Raw genomic sequence first — 20002 nt, forward strand, 5'->3', positions numbered from 1 at the left:
CAGATAAAATCAGAATTCATTTATTGATCCAGACCACTTATGAGCACTTTCAAGAAATGTCCTAACTACAAAAAAGACGGTTATACCCTGAATTCAAGACACAAATGACATGGGCTCCCATTTTTTTTTTTTTTACTTTATAGCAGAATATAACCATAATATATGGCAATGTATAAGCATAGGCTCCAATGGTAAAAACATATAGAAAGTGGTATACATTTTGTTGGATGCCTCTGTATCGAGCTCTGCCAGAAGTCCACCCTTGCTACATTACCTAGTCAGATAGGAAAAAAAAAGCAGACTGTCAAAGATGTGTTTGCAGTTGAAAGCTTGAAAAGTCCTTGGCGAGAGAGAAGAACCTAACACTCCTTAGTAATTTAGCGAGCCTGAAAATTAGGATAGCAATATCTACTCCACTTGGGACAAGGCAGTGACTTTTGGCTGTGTCAAGTGTTACTGATAAAATGACAACTAATCGGATAAGAACGCAGCAGAAAGTTCCAAACCTAAACCTAATAAATAATCCAAAGAATAAAGGTTTCCATAAGAGAACTGCTGCTTGAACATCAGTAACATGACAATTCTATAATATTCATGGCTCCATTAGCTGCTGGAGTGATCCAGCTATGTGCCCTTGGCTTTGTAAAGGTGTTAGCAGACCAGCCATTTCTTACGTCAGCCGATGTCTGCAGTCCAGTGACCGTCTGCAAATACATAACTCCTCACAAGTCATTATAATCCCCTAGGATCAGCTCAGCAAGGACTAATACAGAGGTACCACACGTCTAGTAAAAGAAAATGGAAAACATGGACCATTTGAAGCACTCATGTACGATCACATGGTAGTTTTCAATTTGGCTTAAAGCGATCCTGTCAGCAGGATTGTGCCCAGTAACCTACAGACAGTGTCGGGTCGGCGCCATTATACTGATTACAATGATACCTGGTGATGAAATCCGTCTTGTGGTTGTTGTTTAATCTTTATTTTCAGTTATGTGTTAATGATATGCTCGTGCCCCGGGGCGGCCTGTGGGGGGTCTTCATGTGGTGCTGATTACATACTCATCGGTATGGCTTGTGACAAGTCACTGATACCTCCGTGACTTGCACCCTATTTAACATACTGCATAGAATACTATGTGAAGAAAAAAAAATTCCGCAAAATGGCAACGGTGGCCGCGCCTATGGAGTAGCATTTATCGCGTTCCGATAGATGCTACTGCACAGGCGCTGGCAGAATGTTGCTAGAGGGATAAAAATGTGGCTCCATCAAAATGGCGCTGGTGCTTGTGCAGTAGCATCTATTGGTAATAGATACTATTGTGCAGGTGCAGCCAGCGCCATTTTGATGAAGCCCGATTTTTTTTCTCTAGCAACATTCTGCCAGCGCCTGTGCAGTAGCATCTATTACACTCCAATAGATTCTACTGTGCAGGCGCCGCCGGCACCATCTTGATGAAGATTTTTTTTTCTTCTCATCACAACATTATATGACGAAATCATAAATGAATATATGCAGGTATGATACATGTAGTACTAATACATACAGCTATACAGTTGAAAGTCATAGTTACTCACCGATAACGGTGTTTCTCGGAGCCCATGACAGCACTACGGAGAGAGGGGATCCGCCCTTCAGGGACAGGAAACCTACAGATACATAAGGGCGGTACCTCTCCCTCGCATCAGTTGGTTTACAGAGCATCGGAGGACCTCCAGGTTAGTTTACAACAGAGAAAATACCACATTATAACATTTCTTAACAGAAAAGGAACCCCGTGCCTAAATTGTAATATATGAACTATATAAATCATATGTGATTAAAGGTGCTCACCGCACTCGTGATGGGAGGGAATAAGCGAGTGCTGTCATGGGCTCCGAGAAACACCGTTATCGGTGAGTAACTATGACTTTCTCGGTCCCCCATGACAGCACTACGGAGAGAATTGCAGAGATTAAGCTTAGGGAGGGACCACCGCCTCAAGAACCCTTCGACCGAAGGTCAGGTCAGACACAGAGGCTAGATTTAATCTATAGTGCCTAAAAAAGGTCGACGGTGATGACCAGGTGGCCGCCTTACAGATCTGTTCTATTGATACCTCTGACCTCTCAGCCCATGAGGTAGCTACTGCTCTTGTGGAATGCGCTCTTATACCGTCCGGGATCGCATTCCCCGTGGATGAATATGCCAACGCTATTGCCTCTTTTATCCACCTTGCCAAGGTACCCTTGGATGCCCGGAATCCTTTTCTGGGACCCTGAAAACAGACAAAGAGAGAGCCTTCCTTCCTATACTCCCTAGTGGAATCTAGGTATTGGACTAGACATCTTCTGACGTCTAGGTTATGGAAGTTCTGCTCTTTCTCATTTCTAGGGTTCGGGCAGAAGGACGGCAGGGATATTTCCTGTGACCTATGGAATTTTGTTGCCACTTTTGGCAAATAGGCCGGGTCAGGTTTTAGAGTGACTCTATCATCCATGATTTTTGTGAAAGGGGGGTTAGAGGACAGGGCTTGAATGTCGCTTATCCTGCGTGCCGATGTTAAGGCTACTAGAAGAATGGTTTTTAGTGACAGTATTTTTATGGGAATCACATCTATGGGTTCGAATGGTGGACCAGATAATGCTGAAAGGACTAAGTTTAGGTCCCATGAGGGCATCTTTTGGGTAACTACAGGTTTTGATCTTGTTACCGCTTTAACGAATCTTATTATCCACGGGTTGGCTGCTATATTCTGGTTATAGAGAGCACCCAGGGCTGCTATCTGCACCTTAAGGGTACTAACCGCTAATCCTTGTTCCAGCCCTTTTTGTAGGAACTCAAGTATCTTATTAATTGAAGGTCCCTCCTGGATTTTGACTTTAGATACAGACAAGAATTTTTTCCATGTTTTGCCATAAATTTTGGTAGTAATAGGTTTTCTACATTTTAATAATGTTGTAACCAAGTTGTCTGAAAAACCTCTTTTTATTAATAGTTCCCGCTCAAAAGCCAGGCTGTCAAATGCAAGTTCGTCTCCTGTGGGTGGAGGATCGGTCCTTGCTGTAACAGGTCTGGCAAATTCGGAAGAACCCATGGGTCTGAGACTGATAGCATCCTTAGCCAGGAAAACCATGTCCTTTTTGGCCAGAATGGGGCAATAAGGATCATCTTTGTTTTGTCCTCTCTGACCTTGCGGATGACCGCCGGAATTAGGATGGTTGGTGGAAAGGCGTAAGTTAGTTTGTGTGTCCAAGGAATGAGAAAAGCATCCAGAGCCTGGGGATTCCCTTCTGGGTTTAGAGAACAAAATTTGTTTACTTTTTTGTTTTTGTGATTGGCGAACAGATCTATTGTTGGGGTTCCCCACATTCTCGTGATCTGGTTGTAAACGGACTGATTTAGGGACCATTCGCCTTGTCTCAACTGAGTTCGACTCAGGTAGTCTGCTTTCTCGTTTTTTGACCCTTGAATATGTAGTGCGGAAAGGGAGAGTAGATTCGTTTCCGCCAGGCGGAGAATTTTGGCGGAGGAATTCATCAGTAACTGAGACCTTGTTCCCCCCTGGTGATTGATATAGGCTACTGTCACTATATTGTCCGAGAAAATTCGGACATGATGTCCTCGAATGTAGGGAAGAAATGATAGGAGAGCCTGATACACTGCCCAGAGTTCTTTTTGATTCGAGGATGCTGATAGTTCCTGAATTGACCAGTTGCCCTGAGTCACTCTGTTTCCCATGTGGGCTCCCCACCCCCTGGGACTTGCATCGGTTGTTATTACCCGGGATATTTCGGGTACCCAGGGAATCCCTCTTGAAATATTCTGGCTCTTTCCCCACCAGAGAAGGGAATGAATAACAGAGGAATTTAGAGTGACCCTGCTTTCCAGATTGTTTTTTAATATTACCTGCCATTCTAGTATGTGCCACTGAAGCTCTCTTGTGTGGAATTGTGCGAAGGGTATCGCCGGCAGGCATGAGGAAAGGGACCCCAATAGGGACATTGCCCTCCTTAGAGTCATGGAGGGGTTTTGCAGTGTTTGTGCTATCATGGCTAGTATTTTGTCCTTTTTGGGGCCCGGGAGCCGGCACTCTTGAACCCGGGAATCTAACGTCAGCCCTAGGAACTCCTGTACCTGAGAGGGTTCCAACTTCGACTTTTTTATATTTATGAGCCAACCCAAGTTCGTTAGAATAGTCATTACTCGGTCTCTCTGTTCTCTGCAACTTTGAGCCGAGTCGCTGGCAATAAGAAAATCGTCCAGGTAGGGAACTATGATAATGTTTTGTTCCCTTATGTGGGCCATCATCTCCGCTACTATTTTTGTGAATATCCGCGGAGCTATAGAAATCCCAAACGGAAGGGCCCTGTACTGGAAGTTTCTTATTTTCCCTTTTATGGACACCGCCATCCTGAGAAACTTTTGAGAAAGCTCGTGGATGGGCACATGATAATATGCGTCGGTTAGATCTATCACAACCATGTAGCAATTTGGAAAGAGAATCTTTATTGTGGATTTTATTGTCTCCATTTTGAATTTGTGATTTCTTACGTAGTTGTTTAAGTTCCTTAAATTTATAATTGTCCGAAAGGACCCGTCGGGTTTCGGTACCAGAAAGAGAGGGGAGAAAAACCCGTCCCCCATTTCCTGAGGAGAAATCTCCCGAATTACAGCTTTTTGTAGAAGGGAGATAATCTCTTTTTCTAGTGCCGCTTGCTCTATCGTCGAAGACCTCATTTTTGTCACAACATAATTTCGAGGAGGGAGGGAAAGGAAATCTATTTTTAGACCAGATTGTATGAGTCTTAGAATCCAGGTGTTGTTGGAAATTTTCTTCCAAGCAGGAAGAAATGTGGTGAGCCTTCCCCCCACCGCAGGGAGAATGTCATTTGGCGGGTTTTTTATCACGGGAGGTGTTGCCAAAGAGGTAGCCTCTATCTCGTCTTCTACCTTCTTCCCACTTATTTTGGTCTCTAGGTGGTCTTCGACGAAAAAATTTTCTACTCCGAAAGGACTGTTTAAATGGGGTTGGTCCCAGATTTGGAAACCCCTTCTTTTTGTCACCCGCTTTCTGGAGGATGTCATCCAGGGTTTCCCCAAATAAGAAGTTTCCCTCGCAAGGTATAGAACACAGCTTCAACTTTGTTTGGAGATCCCCTGGCCAGCTTTTAAGCCAAAGGGTCCTTCTGGCCGCGTTGGAGAGGGCAGCGGCTTTGGATGTTAGACGCACTGAGTCCGCTGAGGAGTCTGCTAGGAAAGCTGCTGCAGCTCTAATTGCAGGGATTGAGTCTAATAATTTATTCCTGGGTGATCCGTCCTTGATCTGGCTTTCCAACTGGTCAACCCATACCATTAAAGACCTGGAGGTGCAGGTTGCCGCGACTGCAGGTCTCAGGCTACCCCCAGCCGATTCCCAAGCCCCTTTGAGAAAGGTATCTGCTTTTTTGTCTAAGGGGTCTTTGAGGGTACCCATATCCTCAAATGGGAGCGCGAATTTTTTTGAAGCTTTGGCTACTGCCACGTCCAATTTGGGTGCCTTGTCCCAAGAAGTGGACGCTTCATCATCGAAGGGATATTTTCTTTTCAGCGAGGGTACTGAAGAATTTTTTCTGTCTGGTTTCTCCCATTCTTTTTTGATTAGAGTCTGGACATTGGAGTTTAACGGAAAAGCTCTCCGCTTTTTTTGTGTCAGACCTCCAAACATGATGTCTTGAGCCGTTTTATCAGGCCTGGGATCCTCAACCCCCATGGTGGCCCTGACGACTTTAACTAAAGCGTCCACTTCCTCTAATGGGAAACAGTGACGGCCCGAATCTTCATCAGAGGAAGATAGGGAGGATTTGGAATCATCAGAGTCCGCGTCCTCAGATGAGGATCGGACAGAGTGAGCATATACCGTCTCCTTCGCCTTTTCCTTCCCTTTTTTGGAGGATAACAGGGCATTCTGAACTTCTGATCTAATTATATTTTTAAGTTCAGAGGCAAAGTCAGGGGTTTCTTCACACAATAGATGCTGGATACAGGATTTACAAAGCTTTTTTCCCCAAGTTACCGGCAAAGCTTTGTTACATGTGGGGCAGACTCTATTTTTCTTTTTCTCCAGGCTCTTCTTACCCTAGTAAGGGAGAAGAGGGAGCCCTATTATAGGAGTGTATACTTTCACGAAGATCACTCACCATTCAGATGTGAAGGCAGGTACCGGTTCTGGAGGAGGGCCGGGATCTGGTAGTGGAGTCTCCTGAGGAGGGGAGTTAGTCCTTGCAGCAGATCTGCTGCGCTGTGTGGATCGACTGCTTGATCCACTTCTTCTGGAGCTCTTTGGGTCATTTTTCTTATGCTGCTGCTGCCTGGCTGGCAGCTGCTGGGAATCGCTGTCCTCCATAATGAAAGGGAGATAGTGCGACAACTAAGTGTGCACCATCTCCCTTTTTGAATCCGGCGCTCCCCCGGCGTTCTTCCTCATTTCCGGTCCTGCGCACATCCCCGGGAGAGGAGATATTACCGCGCATGCGCGCGGGGACGACCCGGAAGTTGATGCCGCATTTCCGGAGCGGCGGCCATCTTTCTTCACCCAGAGCGTGCAGCAGCCTGCACCGAAGCTCCGGGTGACCAGCGCCCCTTTGTCCATCGGAGTCCGGCGGCGGCCTCTCCCCCGCACACCCTGGAGAACCCCTCGGTCCCAGCGGTGGCGGCTTCGGGTGCCGGACACGCCGCGGCAGGAGCCTCCTCGCTGCCGGAACTCGGCTGCCCGGTCCCGGTCCTTGGATACGACGTCTTCTTTGCAGGTACTGCCGAAGAGAGGTTCCCCGTCAGGGACAGGAAACCAACTGATGCGAGGGAGAGGTACCGCCCTTATGTATCTGTAGGTTTCCTGTCCCTGAAGGGCGGATCCCCTCTCTCCGTAGTGCTGTCATGGGGGACCGAGAAACTAGAAGTTTACATACACTATATAAAAAGACACATATGCATGTTTTCCTCACTATCTGATGTGAAATCAGAATAAATCTTTCCTATTTTAGGTCAACTAGGATTACCATAATTATTAATATTTGCCAAATGCCAGAATTACTTTTTTATGTGTCTTTTTATATAGTGTATGGAAACTTCTGGTTTGAACTGTAGCAGTGATGTGTATAAATATCTATGTATATATTTAGATCTGTCATAAGGTATGTTCTACAATACAAGATCAACATATACTGTACTTGGGACACAAAAAGGCTACGTACCCCTCATTTTGACTTAAGCACCTATATGTTAGCTTGATCCAGAGCTGTATATCTTGAGGGTTTTCAAGGACACTGGCTTCCAGGTTGGAAATGTCATCTGTTTCATTTGTGAAGTACCTAACATCATCTGAAGTGACGACGGCATCATAGATGGGAACCTTTGCCTTAGTTTCTGCGAGTCGTGCTGCAAAATGCATTAGAAAAAAAATCATTCAGAATCAGAAAGACTGGTCAACAATTAGTGGCTTTTTGTGAAGTTTGAGTGCACATATGGGGCAAGGGTATACTGCGACTTACAGCTATTGGCCGTACCACTGCCTATTGCTTTAGAAGAATCGTCTTCATCACTGCTGGTACTGTCTGACAATGGCTTCTTCCAATACATGGGTTTCCATGCTCGCTTCTCCTTATAGGTGGTGTGAGGCGGCTCTGTGAGATACAAAAGTCACATTTTTATAAAGGCATAGAGCCAAGACCAGTAACAAGCGAGCTAGGAGATGAAAAGTTCAGGTATTTCAGTACTAATAGCAAAGAACATAGCACCAAATGCAAGCATTTCTATGCTGTAAACCCTTCTAATGACATACATTACATTGACTGTGTGCAAGTATTACGATACAAATAGATTGCAGTCTTTTCCGGTTGCCAGCTCCAGTCCCACTTGGCCACTCTGCGCCGTCTCCTTTCCCAGTGTTCAAGACTCAGCACGATGCTCCATAGAATTGCACTGAGACAACAACTTCCGGCCCACATAAACCCGTGTCCTCTCCGTTTTCAGGTCACGTGGCCAGAAGAGAAATGGAGCGGAACTGGAAACCGGGAAGACTGCGCCTACACATCATTACATAGATAATTAAGGAATTATGGAGTAAAACTTTTCATATAAAACCTTACTCCATACAGAGAGGCATTATTTAGCACTACATTAAACAGACAGAAACCATGTTTGCTTTTGGCAATTATATTGTATCACTGGGACAGTTATAACCCTCGCTGTGACCTATTCGCCAGAGAACAAAAGACATGCATGTAAAAAAAAAAAAAAAAAAAAAAAGAGAATGAAACCCCATTAAAGGGGTTGCCCATTACTCATTTCTTACATGGCCATGGTGGTCCAATGTCTGTATGAGCAGAGCAGGATGTACTGGTCATTACCTTATTCTGCTCATACAGACACGTGACCACTGCAGTCGTGGGGTGTAAGATTAGTAAAACTTTAGTTTTTTTTAAATGTAAAGCTTTCAAGGTTTTCTTTTCTTTTACTAAAAGATGACAGGCAGATAGTGAACCCTCTCAATGGAACGAATGCTCCGCAATCAGCTTATTGGCAGAAATGAAGCTTCTAGTCTAAAAAAAAAAAAATTTGTCTTGCATTGGGCACTAGAATCTAGTGCAGTAATGCAATTCAATTTTCATGTTTAGGTGCTATGGCGCTACAGTGTGCTGCCTTATTTGACTGTGTACGAGTTGGAGACTCTGGGTTCAGCACCTGTTCACACTTGGTCTATGTTTGGATGTGACGGCCAGTTTTTGGAAGTTTGTATTCATTGGCCTTCAGACTGAGCACTCTGCCTTTTAGCCACAGGTGTTTTTAATCACAGCAGGACCTTACCCCTCCACAGAGATATAGATTTTAGTTTAACAGAGGATTTATGTTCCCATACAGATGAAGACTTTATTCTAAGTGAGGAAAGGTATTGCTAGGCCCTGGAAACGAGAAATGCCTTATCTTGGCTTCCACGTACACATGAATTGGCCAATTTATGCGCTAAACTATCTCAGTTTTTCATATTTTATTTTCATATTTTTCATAATTCTAGTGCAGTAATGCAATTCAATTTTCATGTTTGCGTGCTATGGTGCTACAGTGTGCTGCCTTTTTGTTTGAGATCCCTTTATTCAGTGACATGTCGAAACATCAGTCAACAACCAACAAGGGAAAGAAGCTGACTCACTTTGAAGTAGGTTTTCATTGACTTTACTAACAAGAAGAACAGACATCAAATCCATGGACATGTGATCTCGATTAACACCGAACAGCTTGTCAACATATTTCTCTAAAAAAAAAATAAATACAAATTGCAAGCTAATAAACACATAAGCCATTATTATACGTGTTCAAGTCAACTGAATTTGTAGTGGACCGCCCAAATGCGCCCTGATGTCGGGGGAAATTATTGATCTCGAAGGATAACACAAAAGCACTGCAGGCAAAATGGATCTCTCCTCATACCAGCAGGAACTTGTGAAAGAACTAGGCTGTGTGGATTGTCCTCCATATAACATGCACCTCACATTCTGATGGTGCACAGAGAATGTGCTGGGACAATTGCTGTATTAGTACATCATAGCGTGTGGGCAAAGAAATGCTAAATGGGTGCAATTTTTTTTAGTGGGGAAACTGGATATTAATAAGAAAACGGGTGTCTTATTGGCTTTTCAGGAGCACGGCATTCCCCAAGCTCCTGGATTGCCTCTTGCCGGTGCTCCTGAAGCTTGGCGCAGCTGCGTGGTTGCACTGCTAGCGCTGCTTTCTGATGCAGCTTTGCCTCTCCTACGTTGAAGGAGCACCGGAATACTGAAGTAGGCTGGATCCAGCAATCAGACCAGTGCCTAATTGGAAAGAGCATGTCAATTGCTGCTGCGCTCCCTGTCTAGGAGATCAGCCACTGCTGATATACTGCACCGGTAGCAGGCAACCTTGGCAATTGGTTTTACACAATTTTACCAGTTAAACTTAAAAATAACCCACTGAATTTTCTCAACTAAAATTTACCTGCTTTTCTGGTTTGCCAAAACATTCATAGGGGAAAGTTTGAAGTTATACAAGACATTTTAAGATCACTTTATTAGGAAGAAATTGGCTAAAATGTAAGAATTAATGTTAAAGCACAAAACAGGTATACCTGTTGCGGTTATAATTTCATCATCTGTGCTTTTCTTGGAACATCCAATGAGGTCCAAATTGTAAGACAAAATATCCTGAAATAGTTGCTTCCTGCTTAGCGTACAGTCACGCATATGTTGCCTAGAACCCAAAAACACAAGGGGTTAATGGTTTACCGCACTGTGGCTCCAGCGCTACTGGAAAGCTGTCAATACGTGTTGTAACCAGGAGTTATAAGCCCTCATGGTGACAATCGCCTGTAAAGCAGAGGTGTCAAACTGCATTCCTCGAGGGCCGCCAACAGGTCATGTTTTCAGGATTTCCTTAGCATTCCACAAGGTGCTGGAATCATTCTGTGCAGGTGATTAAATTATCACCTGTGCAATACAAGAAAATCCTGAAAACATGACCTGTTGGCGGCCCTCGAGGAATGCAGTTTGACACCTCTGCTGTAAAGGATCACTACATACCACTGGCAGTCATCATCGTTACACGTGCCGGTAAGATCAAATCGACAGAAGAACGTTTTGGGCTCGATCATGTTACTGTAAGAAACAGAGCTCAGCGGCAGTTTCTCTTTTGTTCGGAAATATGTACTAAACCTAGAAGACACGGAAGAAAGCAAATAAGGACATTTCAGGGAAAAGAATACAAAATATGGCATACAAGTGAGGGACTAGGAATCTTTTGGCTCTCACCACTAGACTACCAGTTGCTGCTGTATACTTTTATCTAGAAGTCATAAGCAACATCAAAGGATGAATTATGTGCAAGTACATCACTAACAGCCCATTATAACAATGCAATCGTATCTGGTTGCAAAGCAGAAACAGAGTTCTAAACACTAGTTTCAGAAAAGTCATTTATTCTGCGGAACGGAGGGATTTCAGTAAAATCCTAAACCTGACACTATGATGGTCCAAGTTTAGTTAAAGGGGGCCACCTTGTGTTTAAGTGTGGTGTAACGGCCTTTAGAACTGCAGTCTTTACAGAAGCAAAGAGAACGCGAGGGGCCTAGGTAGTAGAGTGTAAAGTTGACATACGGAGACTTTTAGGCCATGCAACACTCCATGAAAGGCACAACTTCAGAAATGAAGAGGACAATAAATCAAATGCCAGTTACTGGATGTAGCAATCCTAAAATTCACTATCGACCCTGGAACGAGCATTACCATATGAGTCCAGGCTAAGAAGCCAAGCAAAAACTCCATTTGCAGACGTGTTTCATGGTGTTTGCCGCTCATTAATGCAAAGCAAGAGATACGATTTGTATGAATACTACAGACACAAGGGGGGGGCCCATTTTTTTATTGCATTTTCACACTTTTTAGCCATTTTATGGTGTCTTGTGCAAAGGTACTCCAGTCCCCCTCTTGAAAGGATTTTATGTATGCCTGAAATTTTTGAAAAATTTTGCAAGATTTTAGCCGACAGATCAACTTCTTGCAGTAAAAAGGAGATTTTTGTTTACTTACCGTAAAATCTTTTTCTCCGAGCCAATCATTGGGGGACACAGACCGTGGGTGTTATGCTGCTTGCCACTAGGAGGACACTAAGTGATACAAAGAAAGTTAGCTCCTCCCCTGCAGTATACACCCTCCTGCTGGCCCTCAGCTAACCAGTTCGGTGCAAAAAGCAGTAGGAGATCAGTAACAACATATTAGCTTACAGCATGTCATATTATATATGAGAGTATAGCATATCGGATTGTAAAAACAAGCATAAGCCAATACTAGGGTGGGAGCTGTGTCCCCCAATGATTGGCTCGGAGAAAAAGATTTTACGGTAAGTAAACAAAAATCTCCTTTTCTCCTACGCCTCATTGGGGGACACAGACCGTGGGACGTACCAAAGCAGTCCCTGGGTGGGGACAACGTCAGATCAGGCTCTGTGTAACTGCTACTTACAAGTGCGCCACCGCGGCCTGCAGAGTCCGCCTGCCCAGAGTCACATCTGTGGAAGTCTGGGAATTATAATGCTTCAAGAATGCATGCGGACTGGACGAATCCGCAAGCTTGCAGGCGTGTCTTGTTGACGCCTGGTGCCTGGAACCCACGATAGACGGGGAGATAGGCTGTCATCTAACACGGAAGGACTCCTGGATGGTGAAAGAATACACCAGGCTAAATGGCCGATGGAGACGGCCAAATCCTTCCTGTAGAAGCCAGGAAGCCTTCCTCTTACCGGTAGGAAACCCAAGATAGTGTCCAACCTTCAGAAGGACGCCGTCCTCAAGACATACCTACTCAGAGCACTTGCTCTGTCCGGAATATGGGGACCTCATTCCATTTTGTAGAGTGGTGCCAAAAGAGATGAGGGAAGAACTATGCCCTCATGACAGTAGTAATACAATACCACCTTGGTAACTAGGGACAGGGAAGGCTTGAGGACAACCTTGCCTTGAAGGAAATAAGAGAAAAAAGGCTGAAAAGACCCGTTAGCACCGAAGACTCGTCAGGATGAGGATATCGCCGAGAGAAAAGGGGGCAACCTTCCCTAATAGAATAGATCCCAATGATCTAACGGTATGCAATAGGGAAGAACTACATGTGAAAAAAACATCCTGCGAGGTGGTCCCTAATTGCAATTTTGTTGCAGAAAGACAGAAAGCTACCAGCTCCGCAAGCGAACTGACGTGGTCAGTGCGGATTTCCGAGGATCACTGGGGCCCTTTCTGCTTCTGAAAAGCTTTCGGAAGAGGAAACTGGTACCACGGAATAACCGGAGCATGCAGTGCGAAGGCTCCTGGATCTCGAGGCCGAAAAACAAACTCCAGTACACAGGCGATCAGTCAGGACGCCATCCGAGCTACAACTGTAGAGCTCCAGTGAAGGCGGGTCTGATGAAATACTTCCGGTGAAGTTCCCACTCACTTGAGGTGAAACCCTGACGGCTAAATATGTTCGCAGCCCAGAGTTCTACTCCTGGGATATGTACTGCCAAGATCACCGAGTGATAGATCTCGGCCCATGTGAGGTACTTTGGCCATGGTGCTTGAACGTGGGTACTCGCTAGATGATTGACGTATGACACAGCCGTGGCGTTGTCCAATTGAATTCGGATGGGTTGACCCGCCATAAAGAGTGGACCTACTATAGGACTACCCTTGAGATCTCCAGAGCAATGATCGGGAGAAGAGGACTGGCATTGGAAGTTACTAGTAACCATGGAACCGGGAGAAAAAACTCCGGATGAAGAAGGAGCTCAGAGACTATCGTCTGAAAGGCTGCTTGACTTGCTGAAAACTAACGGAGCAAAGGAAACTGCTTCCATTGTCGTCTCTGTGGTTTTTTTTTTGTTTTTTTGTGTTTTTTTTTTGGAACCCTCCCAGCAAATCGAATGAAATGAGGGGATGAGTGAGCAAGAGCGCGAGCTCCCTGTTGAAAAACCATGACCTTGTCTGGAGGGAGATTTACCACCCTTCTGGAAGAATACTGGATCATCCTCAAAAAGGATATCTGCTGGGCTGGAAATGAGGAGTTGTCTAAGTCTAGCCACCAGCCCAGGTGAGAGGGTATCGCAAGTGATATAGACGACTTAGCGTAGTCCTGCAAGGGTGGGTAAACAGTCGGTCAAACAGGGTAGGACGACCACGCCTCTAAGTGCAAGATGACAGCCGCCATGACCCTTGCGAACACCCTGGATGCGGTAGCAAGGCCGAAGAACAAGGTCGTAACTTAAATGCTGTTCACGAATGGAAAAGCAAAGGAATCTTTGAAGAGGTTAGGCATCCCGAATGTCGATGGATGCCAGAAACTGCACCTTTTTTGTTGAAGTAATGGCTGAGCGGATGAGACTCCATTCGAAGAAGAAGAAGAACCTTGTGAAAAGATTGTTAGAAGTTTGAGGTCCGGGATCGGTCCTACTTATCGTTCCCCCTTTTAGGAACCAAGATCCCTTAGATCTAGACTGTCCTGGACAACCCTTTCACTGTTGGTCGGGGCTGCGGAAACGTACGATTCTTCGTTAGTCTCCCGCTCAAAAATATGATTGACCAGCTGAACAGTCTTCAGGAAAGGGATACTGGTGTGAATCAAAGTAGTTTAAGGACTCCAAGCAGGAGACCGTTGCTCTAGCAATCCATGCGGCGGATAGGGAGGTTAAAGGGCTGGACCCGTAGCTGCCAAACGGAACAAACCAGATGTGCTATTTGACAGATCGTGGCATTTTTAATTGAGGACATATCGGGCAGGGATACTGGTAGGTAAACCACAGGAGATTGTACCCGGTTAATCTGCCGAGTGGCAGAATGCGCCGCTGCTTCCAGCAGGTCATTGCAGAGTTAAAAATTAGGAGCCTCGATCCACCATCCTCTTAACAAGGAAGTGGAGAGGGAAGTTCGCCTACTTGCATCTTCTGTTAAATAGTGGTGATGCAGAGGGGGGTGCTCAGACGCCCGAAAAAAGGGTGCCTCTGTACATCCACAGAGTGCAGGTCTCCGGGTGGACAGGACAGGTTGTCTGGCGTTAGGCCTGGACCTTCGAGTGCCCGTCTGTTGATGGTGTGGGGAGACCGGCGCCCTTTAAAGTGCCTGTCGCCCGTAAAAATCAGACCAGGCATAGCGTCCCACGTAGAGGCTTCTGTCCAGTGAATCGCATATCCGGACTGGATGGCAAAAGCTCTACGAGGGAGTTTAGGCTGAGGGAACTAGTTACACTGGGATAAACTGGGATCAGCGGTAGAGGGCTCCTCATTTATGACCAGTTTCGGATTGGTCATGGTGCCCTGAAGACCAGGCAATACTGGTCGTGTGCCTTTTAAGACCAGGGAATACTGGTCGTGTGCCTTTAAGACCAGGGAATACTGGTCATGTGCCTTTAAGACCAGGGAATACTGGTCGTGTGCCTTTAAGACCAGGGATTACTGGTCGTGTGGCTTTAAGACCAGAGAATGCTGGTCCTGTGCCTTTAAGACCAGGGAATACTGGTCGTGCGCCTTTAAGACCAGGGAATACTGGGCGTGTGCCTTTAAGACCAGGGAATGCTGGACGTGTGCGTTTAAGACCCGGGGATACTTACTGGTCCCGTGTCTTTAAAACCCGGGAATTCTGGTCACACGCCCTTAAGACCAGGGAATACTGGTCACGCGCCTTTAAGACCAGGGAATACTTGTCACGTGCCTTTAAGACCAGGGGATACTGGTCACGTACCCTTAAGACCAGGGAATACTGGTCACGTGCCTTTAAGACCAGGGAATACTGGTCACGTGCCTTTAGACCAGGGAATACTGGTCACGTGCCTTTAAGACCAGGGAATACTGGTCACGTGCCTTTAAGACCAGAGAGTACTGGTCGTGTGACTTTAAGACCAGGAATACTGGTCATGCGGGTTTAGGTAAAATCTCGCAGCGAGCGAGAAGCGCCAATTCAGGGGGCGGAGCCACAGGCACGACGTGGGCGGAGCCTCAAAACTTCCATGAATAGGCCCCAGCCGGGGCGTAAATTTCTGCAGCCGGCGTCAGCGTAGAAGTTAGGGGTGGTCACCCGTTGCTCGAGAAAATTGAGCGCTTCCGCGTCAGGCGCTTGCAACGTGGTCGGGTATTGCAACGTGGACGGTGCAGGGATAGAGAGATAAACCTCAATCCATCATCCCTCTTGTTAGGGAGGTGGAGAGGAACCATCCGCCTCCTTGTGCCATCCGCCTTCACAGTGGTGGGACAGTGGGGGCTGCCCGGACCATGGAGGGGGGCTTCTGTACATCCATGAAGTTCAGCCCATCGGGACCATGAAGGCACCTTCGCCCCTGAAGGGGATTTCAACTGCGGCCTAGTCCGGCTGAAAAAGCCGGGAACTAAATTTATGGAGCCTGCCGGTGGAGCGCGTCGGCGGGCCGCGCGCCGAATGATTGCCGCTGGCGTACCGGCCCGTGGCACCCCCAGGACCGCATCTTCCACGCAGTCAGCGTGAGGAAGAATGGCCCCCGAGATCTGCAAGGCGCCTCTCGTCCCAGACGAGAAGCGCCGATATAGGGGGCGGGGTTACGGCCGTGGGAGGGATCTGCCCACTGCGGCCTACTCCAGCTGAGAAGCCGGGGACTAAATTTTCGGCCTGCCTGGCAATGCGCGGCGGCCGCAACGGAGCGACGCTAACCGCCGCAGTTTCCCGACCGCCGGCGCCTCTCTCCAGGGGCTCTGCCGCAAGTACCGCCGGCGCTTGCCCCATAGAGGCCACTGCGGCCTACTCCGGCTGAAAAGCCGGGGACTAAATTTCCGGCCTGCCCAGCGGTGTGCGGCGGCGCGGCCGCAAAGCGATCTGGAGCGCAGGAGGGGAACTCCTGATATACTCACAGTCCTGTAATGCAGGTCCCCCTGTACCTGCGCGCTCCATCCTCATCTGTAATCCCTTTTGGGCTCCAAGTATGCAACGCCATGTAATGTGGGCCTTGTATGTCGGGCCCCCGGAGAGGAACATGAGAGCCAGGCTCTATGTGCTCGCCGTCTTGCAGGGGGAAGGGAAATCGGGACCAAAGATGGAAACCCGTTGCCCGAGTAAAATTTGGCGTGCTCCCGCGTCGCAGGAGAGGGACGGGGAGGTATACTCGCCGTGCTCGCCTGTTGCTGGTTCGGGGGAGAGCAGGTCCCATAAAAAAGGATCCGTCGCCCCCTTCACTCCGTTGAATAAAAAATAAAAATTTACAGAAAAATAAAAATTAAAATAAGAAAGTTGGGGTCTGAAAACAGACCCAAGTGCCTCCTACAGACACTAAGCAAGAACTGGTTAGCTGAGGGCCAGCAGGAGGGTGTATCCTGCGGCGGAGGAGCTAGCTTTCTTTGTATCACTTAGTGTCCTCCTAGTGGCAAGCAGCATAACACCCACGGTCTGTGTCCCCCAATGAGGCGTAGGAGAAAAATACACCCCCAAAAATATTTTGTTCACAAAAATAAGAAACATGACTAAAAAAAGGGGGAAAAACAAAAAAAAAAAAAGAGGTGTGGGGGGGGGGGTAAAAAGGGCCCAAGGTTCCCATAAGCACATGGAAAAAGTGGTTAGAAAACATTAGGGTAAAGAAAGAAAAGATGACAGTTGAGGTGTATGGCCACTTTTGCTATGGTACATAAATTTCCCATCTAGGAGCTCCTCCTACAAAAAAAACAGTCCCATTTCCCTAAGATATTCTTTGTATCATCGGGCACATAATTCTGTTTATAAGGAAACGGTTATGGCTGCACCTTGCAGCTAATCAAGAAAGGATCAAGAGAGGCTGCGGATGACGGGAGGTAAGAGGATTTGCAGGCCTTCCAGCGATCATGAATTACTGGCCTGGCTGTTGGACTGAAGACCTGAAAATCCATTCTCCCATCTCTAGTATGTATTTTTCTTACCTATAAGATTTGAAAACCAGAAGTGGACTGTGATATGGGCCAAAGGGAAATGGTTTTGCATCAGTTTTTGTTTGAACGGTTAACAAATCTACATCCCCAGGAATTTCCTGAAAAACAAAAATGATACTTAAAACTTAAAACCAAGTTAACACAAATTATCAATTTAGGAATATAATGAAAAAAATATAATGTGATTATTTCCATGACCATGTGGAAAGAGTACATAAAATTGGGGGGGTACAGAAATGTGCACTTTAACTGGGGTAAATCTGCGACCCCCCCACCACATTTTCTTCTCATTTTAATACCTGTAATTAAAATGATGGTAGAAAGAAAGACACTGATCGCTGCCATTAGTGATCTGCATACAACACATATAATGGAAGGATCTTCTGCTGGTCTGTAAGTATATCTTAGATCAAGGTCCAAGGAGACACTGTGAGAAGAAAGCCATCACTGCTTTGCATGGAAGCTAGAATAGGCGCTAGTCTTAATGTAGCAGAATGCTGTGTGTGCAGCTTTTCACTCTTGGAATATGCTTCTCCTAACAAGGACAGATTAATCAAAGGGACAATCCCAATAATAAAGAAGGCTTCAAATTATAAATACATAAAACCTGTGCGTAGATCGCTCCCAGGACTAAAGAAGTGAACTCTGGAAGAGGTTAAAGGGCTATTCCCATCTCCAAGATCCTATTCCAATATGTAGTAGGTGTAATAATATCAGCAAATACCTCCAATCAGAAATGTAGTATAGTTCACCTGATTAGCTATGTGCAGGCATTGCAGGAGCTTAGTTATCCATGGTTCAGACCACCAACAGCCAACTCTCACTACTGACCACTATGAGTAGTCCTATGTGAATCATCATAAAAATAGATTAAAGTCAGAAAGTTGCCTAAATGACTGGGAAGGCGGCAACATGAATGGTGGTAGTATACATGGTAGTGAGAAACTACAACAGGGTGGTTATGAATGACGGGTATCCAATAATAAGTGATAACACCTGACCAATACTAACAGCCATTCTCATATATAGTCAGTAAAATGAGGTTGCAACCAGTAACGAATTTGATTATAAACACAAAGTATTGCCTGGACGCATGAATCAGCATTCACCACAGCCTAATTCGGCATCCCTCCACCCAGACGCGCGTTTCACTCTGCTTATTCAGGAGGCATTTCAATCATTACCTGATTATACTGATTATATTGCGCATGGCTGTTAGTATTGGGTAGGGGGTTATCACTTATTAGCCGATTGATACCCTTCATTCATAAAACCACTGTGTTAGTTTCTTGATACCATGTACATCACTAAGGCTAGTTTCACACTAGCGTTAACTGCAATACGTCGCAAATGCGTCGTTTTGCCGAAAATACGCATCCAGCAAAAAAGTTCTTGCTGGATACGTTTTTTCGTCATAGACTAACATTAGCGACGCATTGCCAAACGTCGCGTCCGTTTTGCGACGCTTGGGCGTGTGGTAGCGGACCGTCGGGAGAAAAAAACGTTCTTTTGCTCCCGACGGTCCACTTTTTCCGACCGCGCATGCGCGGCCGGAACTCCGCCCCCACCTCCCCGCACTTCCCCGCACCTCACAATGGGGCAGCGGATGCGTGGGAAAAATGCATCCGCTGCCCCCGTTGTGCGGCGGAGACCACCCTAGCGTCGGGAACGTCGGCCCGACGCACAGCGACGGGTTGTTCCCGACGCTAGTGTGAAACTAGCCTAACAGGCATGTTGCCACATCCACAGTCATTTAGGCCCAGACTTTAATCTGTTTTTATGATGATTACAATTTAATTAAAGAAATATAGTTATTTTCTTTCAGTGATCACTTTTTAGTCATGGAAGCCATCTAGTTTCAGGCTGGGTTTATATATTTCTAACGAGGCCATCCTATAATGACAGAAATTGGATTTTTTTCTCTTGCCTATAATGACAGCACGCCATTTACACCAACACTAAAATCACTCAGCACATGTACAGATATTGGAGATTATCAAGATGGGTAAATGACGAGACCACTGCCATCTTGAGACCTACACTGTGGAATCATGAGCGGTGGGGTGCTGAGATTCTGGGCACTACAATAAGTTTTCTAAGCAGGTAGTACAGGAGTTTATTAGGGTTAGGAGAGTTTATCATTACATGGGAAACCCAGGTACCGCATGCTCTACATGTACAAAACATGGTTTTAAAGGGGGTTGTTCAGAACTTTGATGTTAATGACCTATGACCTAACATTACCAGTATCTAAGTTCTGGCCCCTTTAACCCCTTTACAACATTCGCCGTACATGTAAGGTGCATGTCGGGTCTCTCCCTTTTATGTGGGCTACAGCGCTGAGCCCACATCTTTTCCCGCACATGTCGGCTGATTTCAACAGCTGACATGTGCCCCTAACAGCTGTAGGTGGAATCGCAATCCACCCGCAGCTGTTAACATGTTGACAGCGGCATTTAACATGATCGCACCAGAAGCGTGTAACTAATCCCGCCAATCGGCGCCCATGTCACATGACCGTGAGACACAAATGGGTTGGCATGGCAACGCAGAGTCTGCAGGAGACCCCTCTGT

General features: G+C 46.1%; 1 protein-coding gene across 2 annotated transcripts in view; it reads right to left on the reverse strand.

Moving 5' to 3' along the window:
• Nucleotides 1-20002, reverse strand: part of ZFC3H1 (zinc finger C3H1-type containing) — a 79819-nt gene that overhangs the window by 12339 nt on the left and 47478 nt on the right. For both annotated transcript variants that reach the window (XM_077265284.1, XM_077265283.1), the window contains exons 16-21: nucleotides 17420-17526; nucleotides 10570-10701; nucleotides 10119-10240; nucleotides 9168-9269; nucleotides 7510-7641; nucleotides 7213-7396 (exon numbers count right to left, since the gene is read on the reverse strand). In XM_077265284.1, coding sequence (XP_077121399.1) covers nucleotides 7213-7396; nucleotides 7510-7641; nucleotides 9168-9269; nucleotides 10119-10240; nucleotides 10570-10701; nucleotides 17420-17526 — 779 coding nt within the window. The remainder of the gene's footprint in view (nucleotides 1-7212; nucleotides 7397-7509; nucleotides 7642-9167; nucleotides 9270-10118; nucleotides 10241-10569; nucleotides 10702-17419; nucleotides 17527-20002) is intronic.

The sequence above is a fragment of the Ranitomeya variabilis genome, chromosome 5 (genome assembly GCF_051348905.1).
Source record: "Ranitomeya variabilis isolate aRanVar5 chromosome 5, aRanVar5.hap1, whole genome shotgun sequence".
NCBI classification, from domain to species: domain Eukaryota; kingdom Metazoa; phylum Chordata; class Amphibia; order Anura; family Dendrobatidae; genus Ranitomeya; species Ranitomeya variabilis.